General features: G+C 48.1%; 1 protein-coding gene across 2 annotated transcripts in view; it reads left to right on the top strand.

Annotated features, from left to right (window-relative positions):
* Positions 1-2,421: 2,421 nt before the first annotated feature.
* Positions 2,422-25,675, top strand: part of CTPS1 (CTP synthase 1) — a 31,454-nt gene continuing 8,200 nt past the window's right edge. Inside the window, exons 1-11 of one of the 2 annotated variants that reach the window (XM_035018873.1) lie at positions 2,422-2,547; positions 6,846-7,024; positions 7,895-8,065; positions 10,807-10,907; positions 11,674-11,790; positions 14,170-14,253; positions 15,104-15,184; positions 18,733-18,884; positions 19,949-20,081; positions 22,814-22,902; positions 24,332-24,426. In XM_035018873.1, the coding sequence (XP_034874764.1) occupies positions 6,859-7,024; positions 7,895-8,065; positions 10,807-10,907; positions 11,674-11,790; positions 14,170-14,253; positions 15,104-15,184; positions 18,733-18,884; positions 19,949-20,081; positions 22,814-22,902; positions 24,332-24,426 (1,189 nt within the window). In that variant the 5' untranslated portion in view covers positions 2,422-2,547; positions 6,846-6,858. Of the gene's footprint in view, positions 2,669-6,845; positions 7,025-7,894; positions 8,066-10,806; positions 10,908-11,673; positions 11,791-14,169; positions 14,254-15,103; positions 15,185-18,732; positions 18,885-19,948; positions 20,082-22,813; positions 22,903-24,331; positions 24,427-25,675 lie in introns of both variants that reach the window. The other variant, XM_035018872.1, reaches the window with a different exon arrangement.

Genomic DNA, 25,675 nt, shown 5'->3' with positions numbered 1-25,675 from the left:
TCCAGAAAAGGGCACCCAGAAGGAGAGGCCTGGGAAAGAGGAGAAAAAGAGAGAAAATGGTTTCCTAGAAATCCGGGAAAGAACACGCTTTAAGGAGGGAGTGACTAGCTGTGACAAATGCTGTTAGGAAAATGCTGTAGTCAGTTTAGGAGCAGGACCTGGGGCCAGCATGGCTGCCCTCACAAGCCCACAGGGAGTCCGTGAGCTCAGGGTTGGGGAGAGGGGCAGTGCAAACAATGCAAATACGCACACGCGCACTCACATCACGCACGTATGGCCACACTGGCATCTTTATCCGGGCCATGTGAGACTAGGCTGGGATACAGAGGTCTGGGAACAGAGGCTAATTTTCGACAAGCACAGGTTCAGTGCAATTACGTGAGCAATAGCCTGGTCAGAATGAGTTCCAGAGAGAGGGAGGGAATTGGAGACAAGTGCAAACAGCACTTTCTAGGAGATGTGTTGAAAAGGGCACAGAGAAATGAGGGGTAGCCAGAGAATCATGTACAGTCAAGAGTGATCAAGAAATGATCTGGTAGAGAGCGGGAGAACTGCTGATGCACGAGGGGAGAATTACCAGAGTGACATTCTTGAGTTGATGAGAAGATACGGCGCTTGAAACAATGAGGATAGTTTGTCCACAGCACAGGGGAGAAGGCAGAGCTTGTGTGAGAGATAGAAACAGGCTGATGGATACGACACTGGGAGCTCAAGGAAGTTCTCCTGATGGCTTCTATTTTCTCAGTGAAATAGGAAGCAAGACCACTGCTGAGAAAGAGTATGGGGGAGGAGAAGGCAGAGGTTCGAAGAAAGAGAGGAAAGGGTAAAGTGATCATCCAGAATACTGAATGGCTCATTCTTGTGTCTCCTACAACATCTCTATTACTTCAGCAAGTATGTTCTCAGTGTCTATCATGTCCCAGCGCTAAGATAAACACCAAATGCTTCTTGAAAGAATGTGTGGCCATAGCACATCTTCAAATACATCCCAAGCCATGTTTTAGATTTGGAGCTGAGTGCAGCTTGGGTAGCTTGGCAGGGTAGGAGCAGTGGTGATCCAGATTTGGAAGCCAGAAGCTCTCTTTGGGCCACTGAAGAAGTCTCCTAACTGGTTTCTTGGAAGCCATTTGTTTGAGTCTTTTTCCTGAAAAACAAACTTGATCATGTCACAGCTTCCCTTTAAATCTTTCAATGAAGACTACAAGAGCTTGTGACAAATTGCTTCTAGGGAAGAAAACAGGAACATTGGGGTACAGAGGTGAGAAATTTTTCAAGTGTATCCCGTGTAGTGTTTGGAGGAAAAAAAAAATTAACCATATGCATGTATTCACTATTCGAAAGAAAAACAAAACCCCCTTCTCAAAAAAATTTCTATGGCTTTCCACTGCCTGTAGGAGAAAGAAAATCCTGCACTAAGTCTATAATGCTCTGCATGGTATGGCCATGCCCACCTCTCCGGCCTGATCTCATAACCTCTCTTCCTCTGGCTTTTTCCAAAGGGGCTACGTTGGCCTTCCCATTCAGCTGTGCTAGACTCTTCTAGGCCTCAGAGCCTTTACACAGGCTTTCCTTTCTGCCTCACTCATTCTTATTCCCAACCTCTCCCTTCCCTTTCTTTGCCGGTGTATTTCGGTTGTCAGCTTTAAACTGCATCCCCGATCTACGCCAGACTTGGTCAGTTCCCACACTGACACTCCAGCAGCAAAAATTTATGAGAATCACGACGAAGTGTAATTTTGCCCCACTACGCCCCACTACACCAGGACAGGGTCCTCTGGAGCCCAGCACAGCGTGTGGCACACAGGGGGTGCTCAATGACATAGCTGGACGAAACCATGTCTCTGGCGCCTTCTCCATCCAAAGCAGCCGCCCTCAGGGCAGATGAGGGGCAAGGAAGCCAGAGGAGGAAGGAGTCGGCGCCCAGCCATCCTTCTAGGCTTTCCCATTTAGAGGCCGGCCGGGGGTGACACTGCCGCTGTCCCTCGGCCCAGAGGGCGTGGCGGGAGAGCTGGGGTGGGGTCGCACCACCAGTAGCCGTGAACGTGGTGCTCACAAGGTCGGACGGTTCAGAGGCATGGTGTGATGGATCTAGCCTCCTCTAGAAGGCTGCTGGAGCCAGCCGACAGATTTGCCCGGTGTGAGCCCAAAAAACGGCCTCTTCTGCAAGAGAGGAAGCCTGGACCACCGACTGCGGACAGAGGCTGCGAGGCAGAAAGGCCGCCACCAGCCTGGTCTCGAACTGCTGCGCGCCCACGGCGTCAGCTGCGCGGGGACAACCCCGCAGCGCCGCCCACCCGGACGAGAAAACACGTCCCCCCCACGCCTGCGCACTCGGGGCCCTGTGCCCCGCGCACCCAGACCCCGCCCCGGGGAGGGCCCGCGCGCCCGCCCCGCCCCCCGCCTCTGCGTGCGCACCGCCTGGAGCCCGCCTCCGTGAAAGACTGCCGGGCGCATGCGGCCGGGCTGGTTCACTAGCGGCCGGGGGCCCAGCGCGCGCGTCGTACCCCTAGCTTCTTAGCCGACGGCAGGCCTGGAGGCCGGCCTCAGGTAGGCTGACTCCAGGGATCCCGGGGGAACTGTTCTCCCGTGCAGGAATCGGCGGCGCGAGCTGAGCCCGGCGCGGGACAGCCACACCGCCGGTTGACAGACACCGTTTCCACCAATCAGGGTGAGGTGGCTCGCAGGCCTGACCAATGGGCTGCATGCCTAGCGGGAGTGGGGCGGGCGGGCGGCCAGGCCGGCGAGGAGCCGGCTCCCGCGCGCGGGGCCGCGTGGCCGGGCGCCGCTGGGAAGCCGGGCCGCAAGGGGCGCGGGGCGGCGGGAAAGGCCGCGGGGCCGGGGCCGTGGGGGCCGGCAGTGCCCATTTCAGCGCGGCCTGGCTCGGCTGATCCGGGGGCCGGGGATGACGCGTGGGACCGGGAGGGCCGTAGAGACGCGGGAGCCCCTCTGCTCAGCCCTCCCGGAGCAGCCCCGGCGGCCGCCGCTCGGTGGGGACTACCCCGGCGATCGCCCCTCCGGCCCTGGCGCACGGCCTCAGCCTGGCTGGGGGGCGGTTCAAGGTCCGAGACGCGCCGCCGCGTGGGGGATGGATTCGGCGGCCTGGCCACGGCCCCTCCGGCGCGCCCCGACTCCCGGGGGCGGAAGGGGCCTTGCAGCTCGCCCGCCCGCCGGGCTCCGGGTGCGGCCCCTCCGGCCCCACAGCCGGCCCGCTCCCCTCCCGGCCGCTCGGAGTGAGCATGCTGCGGTTTAAAGAAGTTCACTACGTTTGCGTGGCACACTTAGGTCCACACTCATTATAATGTCCAGTCCTCAACAGTCCTGGTGACAGGCGATGCGATGCGGGAGATTCTCGCCCCATTTTACACATGTAAGGACCCGGGCTTTGGGCAGCTTGAGTGACCTGACAGGTCTCAGTACACAAGTGGTAGGCTGGAGGTGGATCTCAAAACATTTTTCACAACAAAAAAGCTTTTTTTCCTTTCCATCTTTGTTGAATTCCTCTGATGCACTTTTTTTTAAGATTTTTTATTTTTAAGTAATCTCTACACCCAGCGTGGGGTTTCAACTCAACAACCCCCAGATCAAGAGTCACATGCTACACCGACTGAGCCAGCTGGGCACCTTCTTTTTTGTTTTTTTTTTTAGAATTCTTTTTTGTTGTTGTTGTTTTATAAAGATTGTATTTTTTAGTAATCTCTACATCCAAGGTGGGGCTCGAACTCAGAACCCTGACATCAAGAGTCACTTGCTCTACCTACATAGCCAGCCAGGGCGTCTGATGCATCTTAATTTGTTTCTTCTGTGCTCGAAAGCCTTCTGATGTGTCCATCGCCTTCAGAATAAAGTTCAGATAGGACACTCAAGTTTCCCCATGATTTGGTCCCTTGCTTACATTTCCAACTTCTTTCCCACTGTCTTCCCCCCATGTTTCCCTATCTCTTTTCTTGGCCCTACCTCTGTTTTCTATAGATGGCCTTCACCTTCCTGTTCACTCTGTTCCCTTCCCCATGCTTTATGTCTTACAGTGAGTCCACTGCAAGTCTCTGGTCAACAAAGCAGGAGCAATCTGGATCTTCTCCCTGCCTCAATTTCTCACACCTTCTTCTGCTGGGCCATGATCTATACCTTGGTCTTGTCCCTGAAGGCTTTCAGCTCTCTCTTCTCCAAGTACGCCTTTCATATGTTGTCCCTGTTTCCCACCATCACTGGATTACTCATTTATTTGTAAATGTTTTTTTCTCTAACTGGACTGCCAGCAGCTTGAGTTACGAGCCCAGATCTGATTAAGTTTTGTGGTCTCCGCTCTTCCCATAAGCAGCCTGAGGTGATCTCTGAAAATGGTTCACTCTTCGCTTGACCCAGAAAATCATGCAAATCAGGAGGTTCAAATCTTTGTGTTTACCTTAACACACATGAAACCGCTCAGGCCATCAAGGGTATGCATATCCAAAAAGCCACCAAGTGTCTGAAGGATGTCACTTTGTAGACGTGATGTGTGCCATTCTGTTGCTACAATGGTGGTTGGTAGCTGTGCCCGGGCCAAACAGTGGGGCTGCACGCCGCGTCGCTGGCCCAAAAAGAGTGCTGAATTTTCACTGCACATGAACTTAGGGGTTTAGAGGTGACAGAGTAGTGTCCCCCCTCAGGGTCGTCATTGAGCACATCCAGGTGAACAAAGTCCCCAAGATGTGGTGTCACATGGCTTACGGTTGGATTAACCCATACATGAACTCACCCTGCCACATTGAGATGGTCCTTCCTGAGAAAGAGCAGATTGTCCCTAATCCAGAAGAGGAGGTTGCACAGAAGAAAAAGATCCCAGAAGAAATGGAAGAAACAGAAACTTACAGCCTGGTAGTAAATTCTGCATAAAATAAATGCAAAGAAAAGTAAAAAAAAAAAAGAAAAAAAATTTTGTGGTCCCAGAAACTTATAGCCTGGTAGTAAATTCTGCATAAAATAAATGCAAAGAAAAGTAAAAAAAAAAAGAAAAAAAATTTTGTGGTCCCCAAAGTTTGTAGCACAGTAGCACCTACATGGGGGGGGTGTCGGTCACTCATCAGTGTGTGTCCTGTCAGCCTCTCCCACCTGGTCCTTGAGCACAGTGGAATCTTCACTGTCATGCACTGGGGGAGACTGCAGGAATCTCCCCTCAAGAGAGCTGTTACCCTCTTACGTTAAATTGGGGCAAGTCAAATGCAAATGGATGAGATGAGTCTTCTGGAAAAGTAACCTGCTCCATAACCCGCTCGGACTTTCTGGGAACATTTAAATTGAGTCTGAGACCGGTCATAGTGTCAGGGATAGACCTGATTAGAACACATCTAAAATGTAGCCACGTCTAATATTCATGTGTCACTAAGCCATTTGACTGTGAGGTGATGAAAGTAGTATCCGCCCCCCCCTCAATATTAGGGAGTTGGGGTCAAATTAGTTTGGGAAAACTGTATACTGTGTACACATTTGGGGAGCTCACAGTGTGCATTAACTTATTAAAGGCTACTGGAGGTCTGGCATTAAACCAACTGACTGTTTAACAGCATTTCTCTGATTTATCTGTCTGTAAAAGGCTTTATGGGAACCCCATATACATTTTGCAGAAACCAGGGAGCACGCTTTTGAACATGCTGTAACAGGATAGAAAGAGCAAGTCATGGTCTGGGTGTTTTCCTTGCTATCCAGGGGGGAAGTCCTTTTGAGCATTCTTACTTTGCCAAGTGTATTCATTCCTGCCTTGGGGAGGAGTGGGGCAGGGGAATGCTTGAAGCAGAACTCCCCAGTTTCCTTGTTCCTTTCTTAGCTTATTTTTATTATAATTTGGCTTCACATGAAGTGTTCCCGGAGGAGGAAAATGTCCTGACCATGCCAAAGCAAGCATTCTCTTCTACTTGGAGATTGTGTTTCTCAGTTTGGTCACATTTGGATTTACCGACCAAGTGATGTGTCTGGGCCTCTGAAGCTAGGGGCCAGTGATGAATTCTCCCTGGCAAGCCTGTTGCGGTCGCCTCATGTCATGCCTCTGTCATTCCTGCCTCCATCCACTTCTTTATCTCTCACCACATCTGTTTCCTCCCTCCCCGGCCAAAGCTGCACTGCCCGTTGGATTTAATCGAATCTGTACTCTCTTTGAGTCCTCTGCCCATTATGTGCTTCAGGCTGGTTTGGTATCTGATGTTCTTTTCCTCCAGTATATACAGTTTCTCCTCATGGCACATCTGAGTGAGATTGCTGACAAGGAGTAAGTTGTTAACAGGAGACAACGACCTCTAATTAAAGGATTTTTAGGCTTCATTGCAACTCCTTTTAAATGTTTAAGTTCTTTTATTCTGTCTTCCAAAACCTGAAGAAGCTGTGTTTTCTTGGTGATACACTCACTGTAGGTTAGCCAGAGACATTCTGTCTTTCGTGGGCAATCGGAATGCTCATCCAAGATTGAAATCTTTTTTCTTCCAGTGCAGGGAAAATAATGAGGTGCCTGCTTCCGTACCCCAGGGTCCGGTGGTTATGTCAGCCAGCATTTGGAGCATAATGTTTTATCAACAGAGCTGTTTTTAAATTTTTAAATTTTATTTTTTATTAGGTTGTCTCTCAAGGTTGTTAGTTGTCAAAGCTTTAAACAAAAGCTGCATTATTAGATCAGCAAGTTGTTTTTCAACTCCTGTTTGACTAAAGCCATTCAGTGATCCCAAGAAGTATTTGTTAGGGTCCCACAGAACAACCTTCTGGAGTCGTGTGGCGGATAGGGAAACAGGCTCCTGGAGGATGCAGAGCTAGCCTTTGAACTGAGATATGTGTGCTTTGTGGAGATCCGGCTTACTTGTAATTTTTCCTTCTCCCACTCCCAGGTCAAAAAGTAAAATGAAGTACATTCTAGTTACTGGTGGTGTTATATCAGGAATCGGAAAAGGAATCATTGCCAGCAGCGTGGGCACAATACTGAAGTCATGTGGTTTACACGTAACTTCAATTAAGATTGACCCATACATTAACATTGATGCAGGAACATTCTCTCCCTATGAACATGGTAAGCACAATGCATTTCTTTCTTTTATTAAAATAATAATTGTGGAGTAGGTGGAAGAACAGGGTCAGTCCTTGGAAATTGTGTGCATTTTGCATAACGTAACTTGCATTTCCTGCCTTCCAGAAAGGTCCTTGGTGTAGCAGAATTTGCTTTTCTCACCTAGACAGAGAGGAAGCAGAAATCTAAACAGGCAATGTAGCCGTGAGAGTCTAGAGGTTTCTGTAATAGAAACCTCTTTCTGAGGGGGAAAAGAAGACCTTTCTTCCTTTCCCATTTTTGAGCTCGTCTCCTGTTGTGATGGTAAGAACGAACCATCATGGGCAAAACTTCTAGAATGACGTCAAGGAATGAACACTAAACAAAGGAATGGGGGAAACTTTGAGTTTCACAACTTTGTTTGGGACTAAAGTGTAGCCCACACGTTGGTTTTTTCTAATCACCAGGACCTTAATATCCGGTGTGAGTTCTGAAGGAATTCATGCTTTTTATTCCGTCTGAAACCTTTTTCTGCTCAAGTAGGAGGCTTTGTTGAAAGTTCTTTTTCTTTGGGCAGCAGACCCCACACTCCTGTAAAGCTCCCTATATCTGTGGCCCTGGAGGCTATGTTTTCCTTCCGCCCCATGCTCTCTCGTTACTTCCTGATTCAGACGGAGCTTGTTGGTAGGCTGGAAGTATGCTATTACCTTTTGGAGAATGGTTGGTGATTTTTCTTTCTTTTGTGTCATAATTTAGTTTTCTAGAAATAAATTTCTCTGCTTCACATCAAGGTAAAGCAGATGTTGTTCTATCCGCGTGTTTACATTTTGAGACTCACGTTTACCCTGACGTATGTTTTTCACTTCCCCTGACCACGTGTGCTGTTCATCACAGGTGAGGTTTTTGTGCTGGATGATGGTGGGGAAGTCGACCTTGACCTGGGGAACTATGAGCGCTTCCTTGACATCCGCCTCACCAAGGACAATAATCTGACCACTGGAAAGATCTACCAGTATGTCATTAACAAGGAACGCAAAGGAGATTACTTGGGGAAAACCGTCCAAGGTAAAACTGTATTTGCCTTCAAGGTGTAAAAAAATCTTAACCAGTTTGCTTTCTCTTGTGTGCAGAAATTTACTTTCTGTGCAATTTCAGCCTGAAGGTGTCAAGGTATTGTTACTGACATATGCCTTTGGTTGAAAATTCAGAGCTGTACGGCTGTCTACTCAAAAAAAATCACGTGAAGAAACCCCCTGCCGCTCTGAATGGCACTGGAGCTGTGAGCCCCTCGAAGGATGTGAGTCCAGAGGGCTGCTGTTTTTATGCGTGAGGAGTATGAGTTGTTGAAGGCAGCTAGGTCAGGGCAGCGAGCCCGGTGGTGTGTATGTGTCATGCATCTGGGGCTGATTTCAGCAGTGGTAGGAAGAGAACGTTCTTTGTGCATAGTGGTCTGCAGGCCGGTCATGGGCGCACATGGGCCTGGGGGAGTCAGAGAGGCGGGGCTCCAGTCCTCCTGCATCCTCACCAGCCAGCTTCACTTGTGTCTGTCTGTGCCCTGGGGTTCTCCACCACGTTCATTTGGGAAAATTGCCACTCTTGAAAGGGGTTGGAAAACCACTGGTCTACTGTAATGGCGGAAGTCCAAATTGGTGGTGGTGGGGGAGGTGCTGAAAAGTGTCTTTTCTTTGAGTTATGAGAGTGACTCTGCTCTTGGCTTAAGACTTCGCTGAACTGAAAGCCGAGGGTCACGCTGACAGCCAGCTCTAGTCTGGGGCCACCCTGGTCCGATTCGGGGTGCACGGGGTCATGTTTAGGTCGTAGCCCTGCCACTTACCAGCTTTGTGAACACAGGCAGATTGCTGAACCTCTTTGGGATCTGGTTCCGTTTTCTGTCAAACGGAGATAACACCTGCCCTTCCTGATTGTTGGGAGGGCAAGAAAGTCTCTCTGAGTTCCTGACACATAGAAAGGGGATCAGTTAGGAATTAGGATGATCTCGATCAGTTTGTTGTTCTAGGCCTCCAGTGTATTCATTCGTGTATGCATTCGTTCGTCACATATTTCTTGAATACTCAGCTGTGGTCACACCCTCCCTGGCACTGGGGCTACGTGATGAGCAAGACCAGTGAGACTGTCGCCCCCACGGAGGCCAGCGTGTGGGTGACACCAAAACAAACCGATGAAACAAGATGTCTGATGAGAGCTGTGAAGGAAGTAAATAGTGAGGAGAGAGAGTGCGTGGGGACAGCTTGTTTGGACAGGTGGTGAGGGGGAGTCTCCACGAGGGGGCAATTGCGCGGAGAGGCCGCCCGGGGGCCTGTGGAGGAGGGGGCACAGTCAGCACAGGGGCCCAGACTGCGGGCGCTCCGTCAGGGAGGTTGGGGGGCTGCGGCCAGTTTACCCAGGACCTTCTGGGCCATGGCCCCGGAGTTTGGATTTTACTCAGAGCATTGGGAAGCCACTGAAGAGTTTAAAACGGGGGTGGGGGGGTTGGGGGGTGCTCTGTTTCGCATTTTTAAAAGATCCTGTTGGCTGCTGAGTGTGGAATAGATAAGGAATAGCCTTGTGCCTGAGGCCCTGCTGGTTAAACAGGCAGCAAGTTAAACAGTAATCCCTGCCCCTGAGGGGCTTGCCTCCTGAGTCCTAGGACGAGGATTTTAACAAGTGTTGAGCCAAGTGTTGAGCCGTAGCCGGCTTTACCCCGGGGGCACGGCCCGGGAGGCACTCTGCCCAGCATTTTACCAGTGGTGTCGCATAAAATTCCCACAACTTTGAAGTAGAAACTGTTATTTGCACTGAGCGGATAGGGAAATCGAGCTTAAGAATAGTTAAGTGATCACTCAAGGATCCGGACCTGATGAGTGGTGGAACTGAGGTATGAATCCAGACATTCTGGCCCCAGAGGCTGCGCTCCTGACCACCCTGCCCTCCCGTACTGTCTCTTATCCGGGGGCTGTTTATCCTTTGGTAAGCTGGAACATCCCGGAATAGGGGCCTGGAAAGCACCCCGTGTGAAGTGGCTGCCTTCAGCAGTAAGTGGTGCGGGTGGCCAGCGGGTCTGATGAGTGGGGTGCAGCCGGGGTGGCCTCTACACAGGGTACAAGGGCTCTGATGTGGGTTCTGGACACACTCTTGGCCTTACCTTCTTGTGCGTCCAGCCACAACTTGGAAACCTGGAAAGGAGGCCACAGGGAGTGTGAGCTCAGAGGGTTTTAAATGCCGTTTAAGAGTGGTCTCAACAGGGGCGCCTGGGTGGCTCAGCCGGTTAAATCATCTCCCTTCGGCTTATGTCATGATCCCAGGGTCCTGGGATCGAGCCCCGCATCGGGCTCCCCTGCTCGGCGGGGAATCTGCTTCTCCCTCTCCCTCTGTTCCTTCCCCCCTACTCGTGCACTTGCTCTCTCTCTCTCTCAAATAAGTAAATAAACACATCTTTAAAAAAAAAAGAGCTTTGATCAAAAAAAAAAAGTGGTCTCAATAATATTTTTATGACCCCATCACTACTCTAGGCCAAGGCTGCGGCACGTAAGTGTGTCTGCCTCGCACGTAAGTTGTGTCTGCCTCCGGGGCGCCTGGGTGGCTCAGTCGCTAAGCGTCTGCCTTCAGCCCAGGTCGTGATCCCAGGGTCCTGGGATCAAGCCCCGCATCGGGCTCCCTGCTCAGCAGGAAGCCTGCTTCTCTCCCCCTGCTTGTGTTCCCTCTCTCACTGTGTCTCTCTCTCTCTGTCAAGTAAATAAATAAAATTGTCTGCCTCCACCAGTGCTGACAGAAAAGTGTAAGGTATGTATTTCTTTTCTCTTTTCCAGTTGTTCCTCACATCACAGATGCAATCCAGGAGTGGGTCATGAGACAGGCATTAATACCTGTGGATGAAGATGGCCTGGAACCTCAAGTGTGTGTTATTGAGGTTTGTATGAGTCTTTTCTAACCAACTGTACACATTCACCTCCTTAGTCTGCCATCAGCACCTGATAAGACAGTGCCCTGTGAGGCCCTTGACCCTCCTCACCGCAGTGGGGCAGGGCTGGGCACAGAACTAGTCATGGGAATGGCCACGCCATTGACAACAGTCCCCTGTGCGAGCGGTTCTCCTCTTCAGCCTGTGTTCATTCGCTCACTGTGGGCTGTACCAGTAAGAGTGGCAGGACACGTTTTCCTCTGTCCCTTGAGAACGTCAGCTGACCTTCAGCTCTCCTCTGGTAGGAACGTTCATCTCTCTGAATGAGCCCCACTGCTTTCAGTTTCTTTATACTTGTTCTGCTGGTCCTAGCTATTGGATCGGTGTTCCTACAGAAATAGGGGACTCAGAAATTCCAGCAGTTTGTTTATAACGGATACTTTTTCATACAAAAATTATTATGGCTAACTAAGTAGATAAGATTTAGGCTTCTTTGCCTCGTGGCTTTGTACAAATAAAATTTCTAGTGTCTCTTTCACCTGAACTTTTTCTTGGCCAGATCTATAACCTTGGGGAATGGAGAGCCTGTCCAGAAAAGTAACCTTTCAGCATAAGGAAATGTCAGTTACTGCTAAGTGACATTAGCCGGGCTCGGAGAGTCCACATTATGCTGTTGCTGATCACCGGGCTGAGATGATGAGGTGCATTTGTTAGAAAACTAAAGCACGAGAGGGACCTTTAGTGCTTGACCTCTACAATAACTTTGTTCTTGTAGCTCGGTGGAACAGTGGGAGATATAGAAAGCATGCCCTTTATTGAGGCCTTCCGTCAGTTCCAGTTCAAGGTCAAGAGAGAGAACTTTTGTAATATTCATGTCAGTCTTGTTCCTCAGGTAAGGCACTGGAGTTTTACTTTGGGGGGATGGAGAAGAAAGAGAAGAGGATGGCTTTCATCCCTTACCTATTTTAGATACGTGAGGTGCAGGGAATAAAGATCTTCTTTGTGAATTTAAAATTATTCTAATCATACTTTGTGAAAAGATCAGATGGAAAACATTTAGAAGAATAGCCAGGGAAGTTGCATTTGAAGGTGGTGGGTTGAAAATGTCCATTTGTCTCTACTACCTGGTGAAACCCTGCTATAATTAGAGTAAAGGGAATTTTTTTTCTTTTAAAGAGAAACACTCACAAAGATAGATAATATGAAGGAGTCAATGGGAATGAAACATGGGAAGCCAGAAAGCAGATAACGTGTAGAAAGTGAAATAGCTGCTGCTTTAGTCGTGGGAGAGCAGAATTGTGAGCCTGCAGCAGGGCCGGCTGAGAAGCAGCCCTCTTTGCCCTGCACAACCCCCAAAGGCTCAGGAAGGGGCAGTGCCGCGTGCACTAGGGGGCTGGGGGCATCTCGTGATAACTGCTATTTGAGAAGCAGCTAGAACCCAGCATCTCCTTCCCTAATGTGCACACTTGGACATCAGTCCCTTTCCCACCTCGGCAGAAGACTGAAGCTTTTTCTCTGGAGAGGGATTCTAGATGTGCAGATACTAGCAATAGTTAAGAGGGGTAATACTGAAGTAAAACCATGGGGGTAAGCGCACTTTAATGCTGTTGGGACACCCTGCTTTCTTCTGCCATTGGGTTCTAGAATCATCACAGCCAGGCGTGGACTGTCCACGTGAGGTTCACGATGGGGTCTATGACTAGCCCAGGAGAAAACACACTGCCCTCAGAGGCTCCCTAGTGAAATAGTGAGGACCCCAGGGTCCTCCCACCCACTCACTCAGAACTTCCAGTTAGCTTTTAAATGTCAGCTGGTGGCCAGTGATCACCAGACATTTGGAGAAAGCACCTAGATGCACAAGAAATCAAAACAATAGGACAAAGGGGAACTCACAGAAAATTTTGGCTCTGGAGGAAGTGGAAACTTAGAAACCAGAACAACCTGTCATTAATGTCCTCAGAGAGTCAAAGGGGAGATAAACTGGAGATAAGAAGGGGGCATTCAGAGAACAGAAAAGAATTCTTGGAAATTAAAAATGGGATAGCGGGAATAAAAAACTTGAGAGAAAGAAGGTGGAGGAACTACCCCAGGAAGTACCCAGGGAGATCAAGAGAGAGGAAATGGGAGAGCAGGGGTAAGAGAATGAGAGGACTGGGCTAGGATTTCCAGAAAATACTAGGGAAACAGGGAGGGACGAGTCATTGGAACCAGGGGTCAGCATACTGTGCCCACAAGGCCAGATCAGCCCACCCCCCGTTTTTGCAGATAAAGTTGTATGGAAATACAGCCGTGCCCACCTGTTCATGTGTTGTCTATGGCGATTCTGTATTCAGACAGCAGAGTTCGAGTCCTTGTGACAGACTGCATGGCCCGTAAAACCTAAAAGTACTCATTACCTGGCCTTCTACAGGAAAAGTTTTCTGATCCTTTGATCTAAATAATTCAAGGAGATTTCAGGATGTTAGTTTCTAGATTGAAAGGACCCGCCGAATGCCCAGCATACTGAATGGGAGATGACCCAGAGCAAGAGCACATCACTGTGAAATTTCATAACCATGGGGCAGATACTCTAAAAGGCTGTAAAGAGAAAAACCAAGAATTAGTAAGGCATTACACTTTCTAAGCAGCAATACTAGAAGCTAGAAGACAGTGAAGCTATTTCTTTACAAGTGCTCAGGGAAAAATGCTTTCCAGCCTAGAATTCTGTACCCAGCAAATCTGGGAAGCGTGAGAAGAGAATAGAGATAATTTAGTACTTAACAAAGCTCAGCATGCCAAGAAAACAAAACAAAACAGAAACACCAACCCAAGAAAAACAAACCAAATTTACAGAAAGGTGCATGGTTTACGATGGGCAGGATTTAAATACTGAAACGCATGTAACACTGGAGGGAGATCATGAGATGGGCTGTAGGCACAGGACAGGTGCCTATGTAGTAGGGAGAGAGGGTTCCTCCTCTATCTAACAGGGGGATCAATAGGAAATGTCTCAAACTGCATGTCAAGAAGTAGCATGAAGCATACCAGAAGGATCATTTAAGAGTGGGAGGGTGGCTGCCCTGGGGTTTGGGGAAGGGGAGGGACTCGGTGGGCACCAGCACCACTGTCGTTAGGACGGACCTTGTGGAACTGTCCGACTCTAAAATACGTGTACGTGCGCCTTTGACAAAAATGAAAACAGACACTGATCAATAAAAGGGGTTCAGAGAAAATTCATCCTGAAAATTCTTTATCCTAGAGAAATGAACTTTTTTTCCCTTTTGTAAAATAGCCAAGTTCAACAGGGGAGCAGAAGACCAAACCCACCCAGAATAGCGTTCGGGAGCTCAGAGGGCTCGGGCTTTCTCCGGATTTGGTAAGATTTTATGATGCCCTGGTTTCAGCGTGATCTTGCATGCCTAATTAAATCTCTCCTCTGCGTACCATGCGACTTCACTTATATGGAATCGAAAAAACAAACAAAAAGCAGAAACAGACCGATAAAGACAGAGAACAAACTGGTGGTTGGCGGGGGCGGGGGGGAGGAATGGGAGCCACAGACTTCCGGTTAGGGAGTGACTAAGGCCCGGGGTTGAGAGGCACTGCCGGCTGCGCTCGTGGTGAGCACGGCATAGGGTAGGGGGTCCAATCACTGTGTTTTGCTCCTGAGACCCATGTAACATCGTGTGTCAGCTATACTGCAGTTAAAAAAAAAAAAAGAGCGAAAGAAAGAAGGACAAAGATAAGATGGAGGAAGGAGGGAAGGAAGGGAATGAATGAATGAATGAATGAATGTATGTATGTCTGCTCCCCAGCAGATAAGACCTTTGTTTTGTTGGCATGCTTTTCGATGATGGTGGGGAAACGGTTAGTGCTTTGAGCCTCACGGGCCTGCCTGAGGTCGTGCCTTGTCGCTCCTCTGCGTCCATCATTCACTGTCCCCTCTCTCCTACCCAAGCCTTTACCTGAGGAAGACCCCAGCTGGTTCCTGTAGTTCGTGATCTGCGTGTTCATCTGCACCGCCACCCTGTTAACGTTTCTCCAGCGTGGGATTTTAGGAATTTCAGTTTTGAAAACAGGTCCTGTTTTCATAGTTGGCCTGCATTGTGCTGGAGTTAACATTTTCATCCGGCTTCATGGGGTGATGTCTGTTTTCATTTCAGTCAGGAAAAAACCCCAGCTCTGTAATCCCTTCTGTCTGAATGTCTTACTTTGTTTACTGCTAGGTTGTGTGCAGGTGCTCAAATCCTCTCGACACGTCAGTGAAAGAGAAAATCTCGATGTTCTGCCACGTCGAACCTGAACAAGTAAGTCGAAATTCCATCTTCGCGTCAGTCGTGGTTTGCTTCTGGTTCTCCTGAGGTCTCTTAGCCACTTTGACGAGGCTTGCTGCTTATCTCACAGTTCGAGACAGTAGACTGTTCATGGGAACTGATGCTGTTGGTCTGTGGTTTTCTGGACATACTTGACCTCTCCGGCCTCTTCTCTCCCTGCTCCTTGTACTCTTCGCTCCAGCCACACTGCATGGTGTCGCCCTCCCCGTTGGCCTGGCTGTCTCCTAATCATTTTCATCCTCCAGGGCTCAGCTGGGACCCAGTATTGTCCGAGAAGCTTTACCTGTCAAACCGCCTCCCCCTCAGACCTCACGGTTGATCCTTCTTGGGCGACCTGTGTGAGTCACAGGTGCTGGTGGTGGGCCTGTTACACTGCCCCTCGGAGTGTGTGTGTGTGTGTGTGTGTGTGTGTGTGTGTGTCCCCGTTACCTTCTTGAAGGCAGGGACCACTTCACTCAGCTTTATATCCCTGGTGCCTAGTGTCTAAGGTGGCGTGGGCTCTAAACCTCTTTTAGTCTTTTCCGTTATATGTCCTCATGGAGGGTACCTATTAAATAGGAAATTCAGAATTTGGGGACCTGTTCTATGTCCAGTGTGGGGCACGGTCGGGAAGGCCTGGTGGTGGTAAGTTGAGACTGTGGCTGCGGGTCAGTCGGCTTGGCTGAAGGAGAGGAGCAGGGAGGTTGAGGTCCAGGAGTTTGTGATTAGGCTGTGAGTGGTTTGCTTTGCTGCTGGGTTACGGAGGATCAGGAGATGAAACAGGAGAGCCCGGCTGGCCTGAGGGGGAGAGAAGGAACCAGCAGTGTTCAAATAAGAGCAGTTCATTTACGAGACTACAGGGGATTAGGAAGCGAGGGTCAGAAAGTTAAAGTCGCTGGCATTGAAGTGAAGAGAGCAGGACAGCCTCTGACCCCCCATCTCCGCGAGCACTCAGGTGTCTGGGTGTGAGCGTGGCCCGGGGCCCGAGATCAGTGTTCCCAGGGTTCTTCCCAGGCTGGGAGCTCTGTCTCAGGAATTCCGCTTCCTGCCAGATACAGATCTTGGACTTAACGGTGGACTAAGTCCTAGGAAACCTGTGGTAAGCTGAAAATATCCTGAGTCGAAACTGCATTAACACCCCTCGCCTACTTCAAATGTGCTCAGAAGACTTATAATAGCCTACAGGTGGGCAGAGTCGTCTAACACAAAGCCTGTTTTACAATAAAGTATTGACTATCTTGTGTAATTCATCGAACACGGTACTGAAAGCGGAGAACAGAGTGGTCGTGTGGGTACAGAACAAAGCATGTCGGTTGTTTGCCCTGGTGACGGCGGGGCCGCCTGCAGGCTTCGGCTTGGTGCTGCGGCCCCACATCGTGAGAGAGTGAACGGCCTGTTGCTAGCCTGGGAAAAGAGCAAAATTCAAAATGCAGAGTACCCCTTCTACCGAATGTGTGTTGTTGTCACACCATCCTAAAGCAGACCTTGTAAGTCGGGAGCTGTCTGTATGTAGAGCATCAGAATAATTTCATTGTTAAGAACAACCTTCTTAGGCATTTCATTTATCTGAGGTATTTCTATCCTAGCAAGCGAAGGTAATTCCGTTCCGTGATAGGATAGGTTATTAAAAAATACTATTAAAAATGTGACAGGTGTGTCTAGATTTAAGTTTGAATTGCAAATCTTTCGCCTATTTTTTGTTACTTATCTTACTGAGTTCTAGGAATTCTCTGTATATTCTGAATAATAGTCTTTTATCAGATAAATGATTTGCACATTTTTCTCCAAGTCCATGGCTGTCTTACTTCTTTAATGGTATCTCTTGGAACACAAAAGCTTTTACGTTCTGATGAACTTCAGTTTATCCATTTTTCTCTTTATAGGTTGTGCTTTTGGTATCCTGTCCAAGAACTCCATTTAACAAAAAGATTTCGTGTTTTCTTCTAAGTTTTATAATTTTAGGTCTTATATTTAGGCCTGGGATCCATTGTGAGTTAACTTTTATGGATAGCAACTTTCTAATAAAAGTTGAAATTCGTCTTTTTGCCGGTGGATAGCCAGTTGCTCCAACTCCTTTTGTTGGAAGGACTGTCCTTCAATAGTAATCTGTAATGTTTTTCTTATTAAAGGTGCTTTTTTTTTTAAGATTTCTTTATCTTTGTAAAGTTTTTTTTCTAGGATTATTTATAGGTATTCATAATTTTTGCAACTATATGAATGGCATATTTTTAAGAATGACAGTTTCTAGGAGCCCCTGGGTGGCTCAGTCAGTTGAGCATCCGACTCTTGATCTCAGCTCAGGTCTTGATTTCAGGGTCATGAGTTCAAGCCCCATGTTGGGCTCCACACTGGGCATGGAGCCTACTTAAAAAAAAAAAAATTACATTTTCTAATTAGATATGACCCATGTATAGGAACCCTGCCTTGCTGAAATTCTGCTAGTTCTGTTTGTTTACATGTAAATTCTAAGGGTTTTTGTGGATAAGGAATAATACTGTATGCAGTTCTTGGCAGTTGTTTATTTTCCAGTTCATATATATATAGTGTGTGTGTGTGTGTGTGTGTGTGTTTCTTACTTAATTGTAGTGGGTAATATCTTCAGTACGTTACTGAATAGAAGTAGCGATAGTGGCCAGTTTTGCCTTGTTTCAGACTTTAAAGATTAAGCATTAATATTAAATATTGAGAACCAAATGATGTTTGCTATGGGCTTTTTTTTTCTTTATGTTTTTCACATTTTCCCTGATAGTTCTAATTCACCAAGAATTTTTACTATGGCTTGGTTTTGAATTTTTATTAGCTCTTTATCCACTGAGGTGACTTTTTTCCCCCTTTTTAATCTGTTCATGTAGTGAATTCCACTGTTAAATATCCTAATGCAGCGGTTTTCAGACTCAGCCTGAAAAACTACTTATGCCTGCTTCCCCCCTGCCCTCCTGAGGTTCTAGTTTATGTGGCGTGGGGTGCACTATGGGCTTGTGAATTTTTAAAAGCTCACCCAAGTGACTCCAATGTACAGCCAAGTTTGACAGCCACTGTTCTTGGGACAAATCCTACTTGGACATGAATTTTTTCTTTTTTTAAACTACATTTATGGTTTGGTTTGTGATTTTTTTTTTTTATTTTTTTAAGATTTTATTTTGAAGAATGAGGGTGGGCGGGGGAGGGGCAGAGGGGGAGAATCTCTAGCAGACTGTGTGCTGAGTGCGAGCATGGAGCCCGACGTGGGGATCAGTCCTGTGACCCTGAGATCATGACCTGAGCTGAAATCAAGAGTCGATGCTTAACCGACTCAACCCCCTAGGCGCCCCTGATTTATTTTTTTTGAAGGATTTTTGCAGTCATGTTCATAAGAGACTAGCCTCTAATTTTTTATTCTGTACTTGAGTCAGTTTTGGTAATGTATGTTTTTCTAGAAAATTGGCCATGCCATTTTCAGATTTAGAAGTTATTTTCTGAAGGTGATATAGCCAGTAGGAGGCTGCCAGCCCAGTTCATTTTTGTTTGTTTTTATTAAATAACCTTTGCCCGTTTTTATGCAGGTGATCTGTGTCCATGATGTCTCATCCATCTACCGAGTCCCCCTGTTGTTAGAGGAGCAGGGAGTAGTGGACTATTTTCTCCGGAGACTTGACCTTCCGATCGAGAGGCAGCCACGAAAAATGCTGATGAAGTGGAAAGAGATGGCAGACAGGTTTGCCTCGTGATAAGTTGCTGGGAGTTCGGGCCTTATTTCTCTTTTCCGGAGGGTCTCCGGGAATTTGCTTGTGCTGTCAACTCTTGCTGGGAAAGGACTCAGTGGTAAGAGAGGCAGAGACAGGCGCTCAGCCCTCAGGTTGCTGCACCAGGGATGAGGAAGTCCTGGCAGAGCTGAGCTCAGATCACACACCTGTGGCCTTGAGTCCCGTCAACTAGGAAATCCGGGCGAACAGGTGTCTAGTGGCCATGGGCGAGCTCTCGTACCTGAGGCCTGCCCCGCTGGCTGACCGTGGCTGGGCGCTCCTGGGCCCCCCCCAGATAGCTGAGCTGGGTTTGGGAATGTGCCGCTCACCGCCCACCAGAAGAGGATGAGCGGGGGTGTCCAGTCGTGTTACTGCTGATGCCAAAGCTCCTCGCTTTGAGAACCGTCCCCATTCCTCTGAAAGTTCAGCGATGCTCCGCATCGCTTCAGAGGTGTGGCCGCAGCCTCAGAGCGCGGGCCCAGGGGCGCTCCTGCCTTGCTCTGTGATAGGGGTTTTCCTTTGGACATTCTCCCTTTCAGGCTTTGTGCATTTCCACGTGTATCCATAGGCAGCCCCAAAAATGGCACACGGCTCTGGGATCTTGTTTTCATACAACATTACAGACGTTTTTGCTCTGTTATTAATTACACTTTATGATGAAGATTTTTGGTGACTATAGACTACTGTGTTAATGTCCTAAGATTTATTTGACTCTTCCCTTCATCACATTAACTCCTATGAATTGTCTGTTAATTTTTTTTGCTCTTTGGGATTTTAATTTTTAAGAAAAACTTTGTGTGAGATTTGGAAGCCATTTCTTCATGCCCACTTCTTAAATCCTACTTTTTTTACAAAGCCTGCCCCGTGGATTTGAAAGTTGCTTCCTCTTTACTGTTCTGTATGTAGAACTCAGATCATACCTGTTCCCATTATATGGTTCCCAGAGATGTTTTTCTTTTTAAAGAAAGCAATTTTGATCTTATGGTGGTATATACGTTGTGTTCTAAATACTTTGGTGTTTCTTGGCCTTTGATAGATATGATCGCTTGCTGGAGACCTGCTCTATCGCCCTTGTGGGCAAATACACCAAGTTCTCAGACTCGTATGCCTCTGTCATTAAAGCTCTGGAGCATTCTGCACTGGCCATCAACCACAAGTTAGAAATCAAGGTAAGGAGGGGCGGCCCGCGTATGGCTGAGGCATGGACAGGGAGGGTTTCTGGATTCTCGTAGATGGCTATAGGCCTATCTGCTTTGTATTCTTGGAACTCAGCATTTCTTTTTAGGAATAGAAAGGATTCATGGTTGGCTCCTGGCTTTGAGAGAGAATAGTAGAACATTTTCAGGAAACAGTGAAGGGGAGAGATGGTCAGGGTAGTAGTTGCGAAAGAGCGAATGGTTGAATCTGAGTATCAGGTGACCACGTAAAATTGCGCCAGGGGAACGGGGAGCCCTGGTGGACCAGAGGCACATTGCTATTCCACCTACCGGGTCTGTGAAGTACAAGTGCTAAAACCCACCTCCGAGAGCGGGGAGGTTTCTCTGAAACGGGGGTCCGGTTGCCTGGCCAGTGCCTGGAACACGGCCGGCACCCATGAGTGGTCCTGCTTGTGTTCTGCTCCATGATGTGATGGGCAGAAGCCGAGCTGACGGACTGTCAGGGCTTGGCCCCTGCTTGTCTTCTTCAGGCGCTGGAGTCTTGAGGTTCAGGGCTCAGATTCTGGCTGTCTTCACCACTGGCGTTGGGGTTGGCCGCCTCCTCCTCCACGTGTTTCTCAGCATTGTGATTTAGTTTGCTTTGTCCTGGGGAACGGGTTCCTGTAGAATGACCTACTGTATACGGTTTAAGAATTATGGGATCTTATTATGCTTCCCTGACTTACTTTTGCTCGTTCTTTGGCTCATTCATCTGTCGTATGCACTTGGACATAGTCTGTGCCTATCGTGGTAGATGGTGGGGGCCGAGAGGTGAATGAGTCCGTGAGGTCTCAAAGGTGTGAGGGGAGCACACAGGAAAGCGGGGGGAACCTGTCTGGGTAGACATGTGAGGAGGGCGGATGTCCTCCAAGAGGGACTCTGGGAGACTTCGGGAAGGTGGAGGAGGCAGAAGGGAAGGGCATTCGGACAGAAGGTAGAGTGTATCCAAGGGCTTGGAGATGGGGAATAGTTGTTACTCAGTGGATGGAAAAGTGAACTGGGGGATGTCTGGAGACAGGCCTGTGAGGTCATGAACCCTGTTGCCTGGCCCACAGCTGGGTCTTCCCTGAGGTTCGGGGAGGTCATTGCAGGGTATTGGGCAGGAAGGAGTAAGAAAAAGATGAACAACATAATAAGGGGGGCAGAAGGTCTGAGTGGACACTTCCATGAAAGCTGCACCTGATGTATGTGAAAAGGCAGTCAAGGGCAGTGCCTTCCGTTGTCCGGGGAATACATGCACCTTAAATCACTGGGAGACACACCCGAGGAGAGGAGAGGAGAGGAGAGGCCGAGCGTGCTGGTGAGGACGGGGAGCTCCGTGCCTTGCTGGTGGGCCGGTGAAATGGCAGGACTGCTGAGAACACGACCTGGCACTTTCCCACAAAGGGAAACGTACACTTACTCCGGGACCCAGCACTTCCACTCCCTGCTATCTTCTCTGAAAACACATGTCCACAAAAAGTATTTTTTATACAAGAGGACTATTATTTTCATAGCCACAATCTGGGACCAATCCAAATGTCCAGCGTGAGTTAGTATGCACGTTGTGGTGTATTTCCACAGTGGGAAACAGCTCAGGGATAAAAAGGAATAAACTCGTGACACGCAGAGCAACAGGGATGAATTCCAGAAACATACCGAGCCAAAAAAGCCAGACACAGAAGGCTGCGTGGTGTGTGTTTTTATTTTCTATGAAGTTCTAAAAGAGGCATCTGTGGTGATAACAGAGCCGGGGGTGTCCGGGGCAGGAGGTGGAGAGGGGGTTGTTTGGCGGGGGGGAGGGCAGAGGGGACTTTCTGGGGTGACAGTCATTTTCTTTATCTTTGATTGAGGTGGTCGTGACACCTTTGTGTGTATGTTTGACAAAACTCATCAGAGTGTACACTTAAAATGCTTGGATTTTATTGTCTGTAAGTTACACTTCAGTGAAGGTGGAAGATGGAAAGCAGTCTAGGTGGCGGGCTGGGGAAAAATGCATTCTGAACAGAGAGAACGCTTTATTTAATTTATTTTTTTCATCTTACCTTATTTTTAAAGATTTCATTTATTTATTTGTCAGCACGAGCACAAGCAGGGGGAGGGTCAGAAGGAGAGGGAGAAGCAGGCTCCCCGCTGAGCAGGGAGTCCGGATGCGGGGCTTCTAGGACCCTGGGATCGTGACCTGAGCCGAAGGCAGACACTTAACCGACTGAGCCACCCAGGCGCCCCCAGAGAGAACACTTTCGACTCACTCTAGCGGGCTGAGGATAGAGCCAGTGGAGAGCCGGACTGGGGAGGCAGATGATTTGGCAACATTTGTATTTTAAAATATAAGAAAGAATTTAAAGTTTATTTAAAAATTACTAAGTTTAAATATATGAAGATCATAATTTTGAAACTTTTATTTTTTATTTTTTTATTTTTCTAAAGATTTTATTTATTTGAGTAAGAGAGAGAGCACAAGCATGAGCAGGGGGAGGAGGGTCAGAGGGAGAAGCAGGCTTCCCGCTGAGCAGGGAGCCCGATGCGGGACTCGATCCCAGGACCCTGGGATCATGACCCGAGCCGAAGGCAGATGCTTAACGACTGAGCCACCCAGGCGCCCCTAAAACTTTATTTTAAAGTGAAGAAAGACAGGGCATTGACAGTATCATTTGGGAATTAGGGAAAATGCGGCTCTGGAGTCATGGCCTGCTTCTTTCCTCCCCTGCCCGAATGACCCGCAGTACATAGACTCTACCGACTTGGAGCCGAGCACGTTGCAGGAGGAGCCCGTGCGCTATCACGAAGCCTGGCAGAAGCTCTGTAGCGCTCAGTGAGTAGTACCCTCTGCCTTCGGTTTCCAGAGGTCTGGGGGGGCAGGGGGCTTTAATGAGCAGAGCCTTGTGCTTTCATGTGCTAGTAGTAGGTAATCTGCTTTTTAAAGATCTTTTGATTTTTTTTTTAAGATTTTATTCATTTATTTGATAGAGACACAGCGAGAGAGGGAACACAAGCAGGGGGAGTGGGAGAGGGAGAAGCAGGCTTCCCGCCAAGCAGGGAGCCCGATGTGGGGCTCGATCCCAGGACCCTGGGATCAGGAACTGAGCCGAAGGCAGCCGCTTAACGACCGAGCCACCCAGGCGCCCCTAAAGATCTTTTAATTATTGAAAAGGCTACAATCTGTGTGATTTTTTTTTTTTTTAAGATTTTATTTATTTATTTGACAGAGAGAGAGAGAGACAGCGAGAGAGGGAACACAAGAAGGGGGAGTGGGAGAGGGAGAAACAGGCCTCCCGCCGAGCAGGGAGCCCAATGCGGGGCTCGATCCCAGGACCCTGGGATCATGACCTAAGCCGAAGGCAGACGCTTAACGACCGAGCCACCCAGGTGCCCCTAAAGATCTTTTAATTATTGAAAAGGCTACAATCTGTGATTTTTTTTTTTTTAAAGATTTTATTTATTTATTTGAGAGCAAGTGGGAGAGTGAGAGAGAGAGCGAGAGCGAGAGAGCATGAGCAGGTGGGAGCAGCAGAGGGAGAGGGAGAAGCAGGTTCCCCAGTGAGCAAGGAGCCTAGTGCAGGGCTCGATCCTAGCATCCTGCGATCATGACCTGAGCTAAAGGCAGACGCTTAACCAGCTGAGCCACCCAGGCGCCCTACATTCTGTGTGATTTAAGCCTTACAAAAATATAGCTTATCAATATAGTTGAATCTGAAGGAAACGTGTTCTGATTTTATGGACGTTTGCTGTCTGTGTCTACTGATGAAGCTTATTTAAAGATTTTCATCTGGAACATTTGATGAGGACCCATCAGCAGTCTCAGTTTGTTTTTGGCAGCTGTTATTTATAATAGTAAACCATCAGCAGGAAACTCTAGCTCTCTGGAACAGTGGCATGTTCTAGAGCCCTACAACTATGACTCAGGCCCCCGCTCGGCAGACACTCTCAGTTGATAGGGAAAGCACTCCCTTCCCATGCAAGGGAGCGCTTTAAGCCAAGAAGTAAACAGTTGCATATGTATTAACATATATTGAAAATTATGAAAGAATCCGTGTGCCACCTTTTTTTTTACTGGTAAGCACTTAGTGCACATTTTCTAAGCTCACAGTGTTTGCGTTCAGCTCACTGGCTGTCTCAAAATCACCGTCATAGCCCCAGTAGGAAAATACACGGAGCGACTTCGTGGCACCAGTGTCTTGGGCATGTGGCTCCTTGGGCTGGTGGTAAGGGCCAATTGCCGTGTGCTGTGCTCTCTTGTACAGTGGAGTGCTGGTTCCAGGGGGATTTGGTGTTCGGGGCACAGAAGGAAAAATCCAAGCCATCGCCTGGGCTCGGAAACAGAAGAAGCCTTTTTTGGGTAAGGAGTAGGAAAGATCAAGAAAAAGTGCCACATGGGAGCCTGTGAGTAAAACAGGGAGGTTACCGGAACCAAGCACAGATGCCGTCTTTCTAGATAGCAACTCAAGCAAAAGCCATTTTGGTCCTGTTTGGGAGAAATTCAGACTCTCTCAGCGTGAAAAGTTTAAGGCTTGTACACCCATGTGTAGATGTTGTGGAATTTGGGGAGGATGAAATAGCAATCAGGAAATCTTGTCTGTTTGTGGAATCCAGCTGTTTGGCAGGACACGTGACGCTGAGTTTCACGTCCTCACTTGGAATCGGCCAAAGTGATTGTGGATGCTTCCCGGTGCCACAAACTCTAGTAATTTTCAACTTGATCAGTTGTAAATGGGAACTTAATGAGAGAGAATAGGAAAACTTGAATTGTTAAGGATGAATGGAATATTGTGTATTTCTAAAATTGAATAGCTTCTAAAACCTGGGATCTTCACATGAGAAGTTTTTGAAAGCTTAGACCCAGTTTTTTTTTTTTTTTTAAAGATTTTATTTATTTATTTGAGAGAGAATGAGAGAGAGCACATGAGAGGGGGGAGGGTCAGAGGGAGAAGCAGACCCCCCGCCAAGCAGGGAGCCCGATGCGGGACTCGATCCAGGGACTCCAGGATCATGACCTGAGCCAAAGGCAGTCGCCTAACCAATTGAGCCACCCAGGCGCCCGACCCAGTTTTTTTTTTTAATAGAAAATTTTTTAGATTTTATCATGTTATGTTAGTCACCATACATTACATCATTAGTTTTTGACGTAGTGTTCCATGATTCATTGTTTGCGTATAACACCCAGTGCTCCATTCAGTACGTGCCCTCTTTAATACCCATCACCAGGCTAACCCATTCCCCCACCCCCCTCCCCTCTAGAACCCTCAGTTTGTTTCTCAGAGTCCATCGTCTCTCATGGTTCGTCTCCCCCTCCAATTTCCCCCTCTTCATTGTTCCCTTCTGACTATATATATATTTTTAACATATAATGTATTATTTGTTTCAGAGGTACAGGTCTGTGATTCAACAGTCTTACACAATTCACAGCGCTCACCATAGCACATACCCTCCCCAATGTCCATCACTCAGTCACCCCATCCCTCCCACCCCCCACCACTCCAGCAACCCTCAGTTTGTTTCCTGAGATTAAGAATTCCTCATACCAGTGAGATCATATGATACATTAGACCCAGGTTTTGAAAGCTGGTAACAGATGAAACACAGCAGGG

Source organism: Mirounga leonina, unplaced genomic scaffold (assembly GCF_011800145.1).
Source record: "Mirounga leonina isolate KUSES-001 unplaced genomic scaffold, KU_Mleo_1.0 Mir_173, whole genome shotgun sequence".
Lineage (NCBI taxonomy): Eukaryota > Metazoa > Chordata > Mammalia > Carnivora > Phocidae > Mirounga > Mirounga leonina.
The sequence above is the reverse complement of the archived record's forward strand: the minus strand, read 5'-3'. Positions and strand labels throughout refer to the sequence as shown.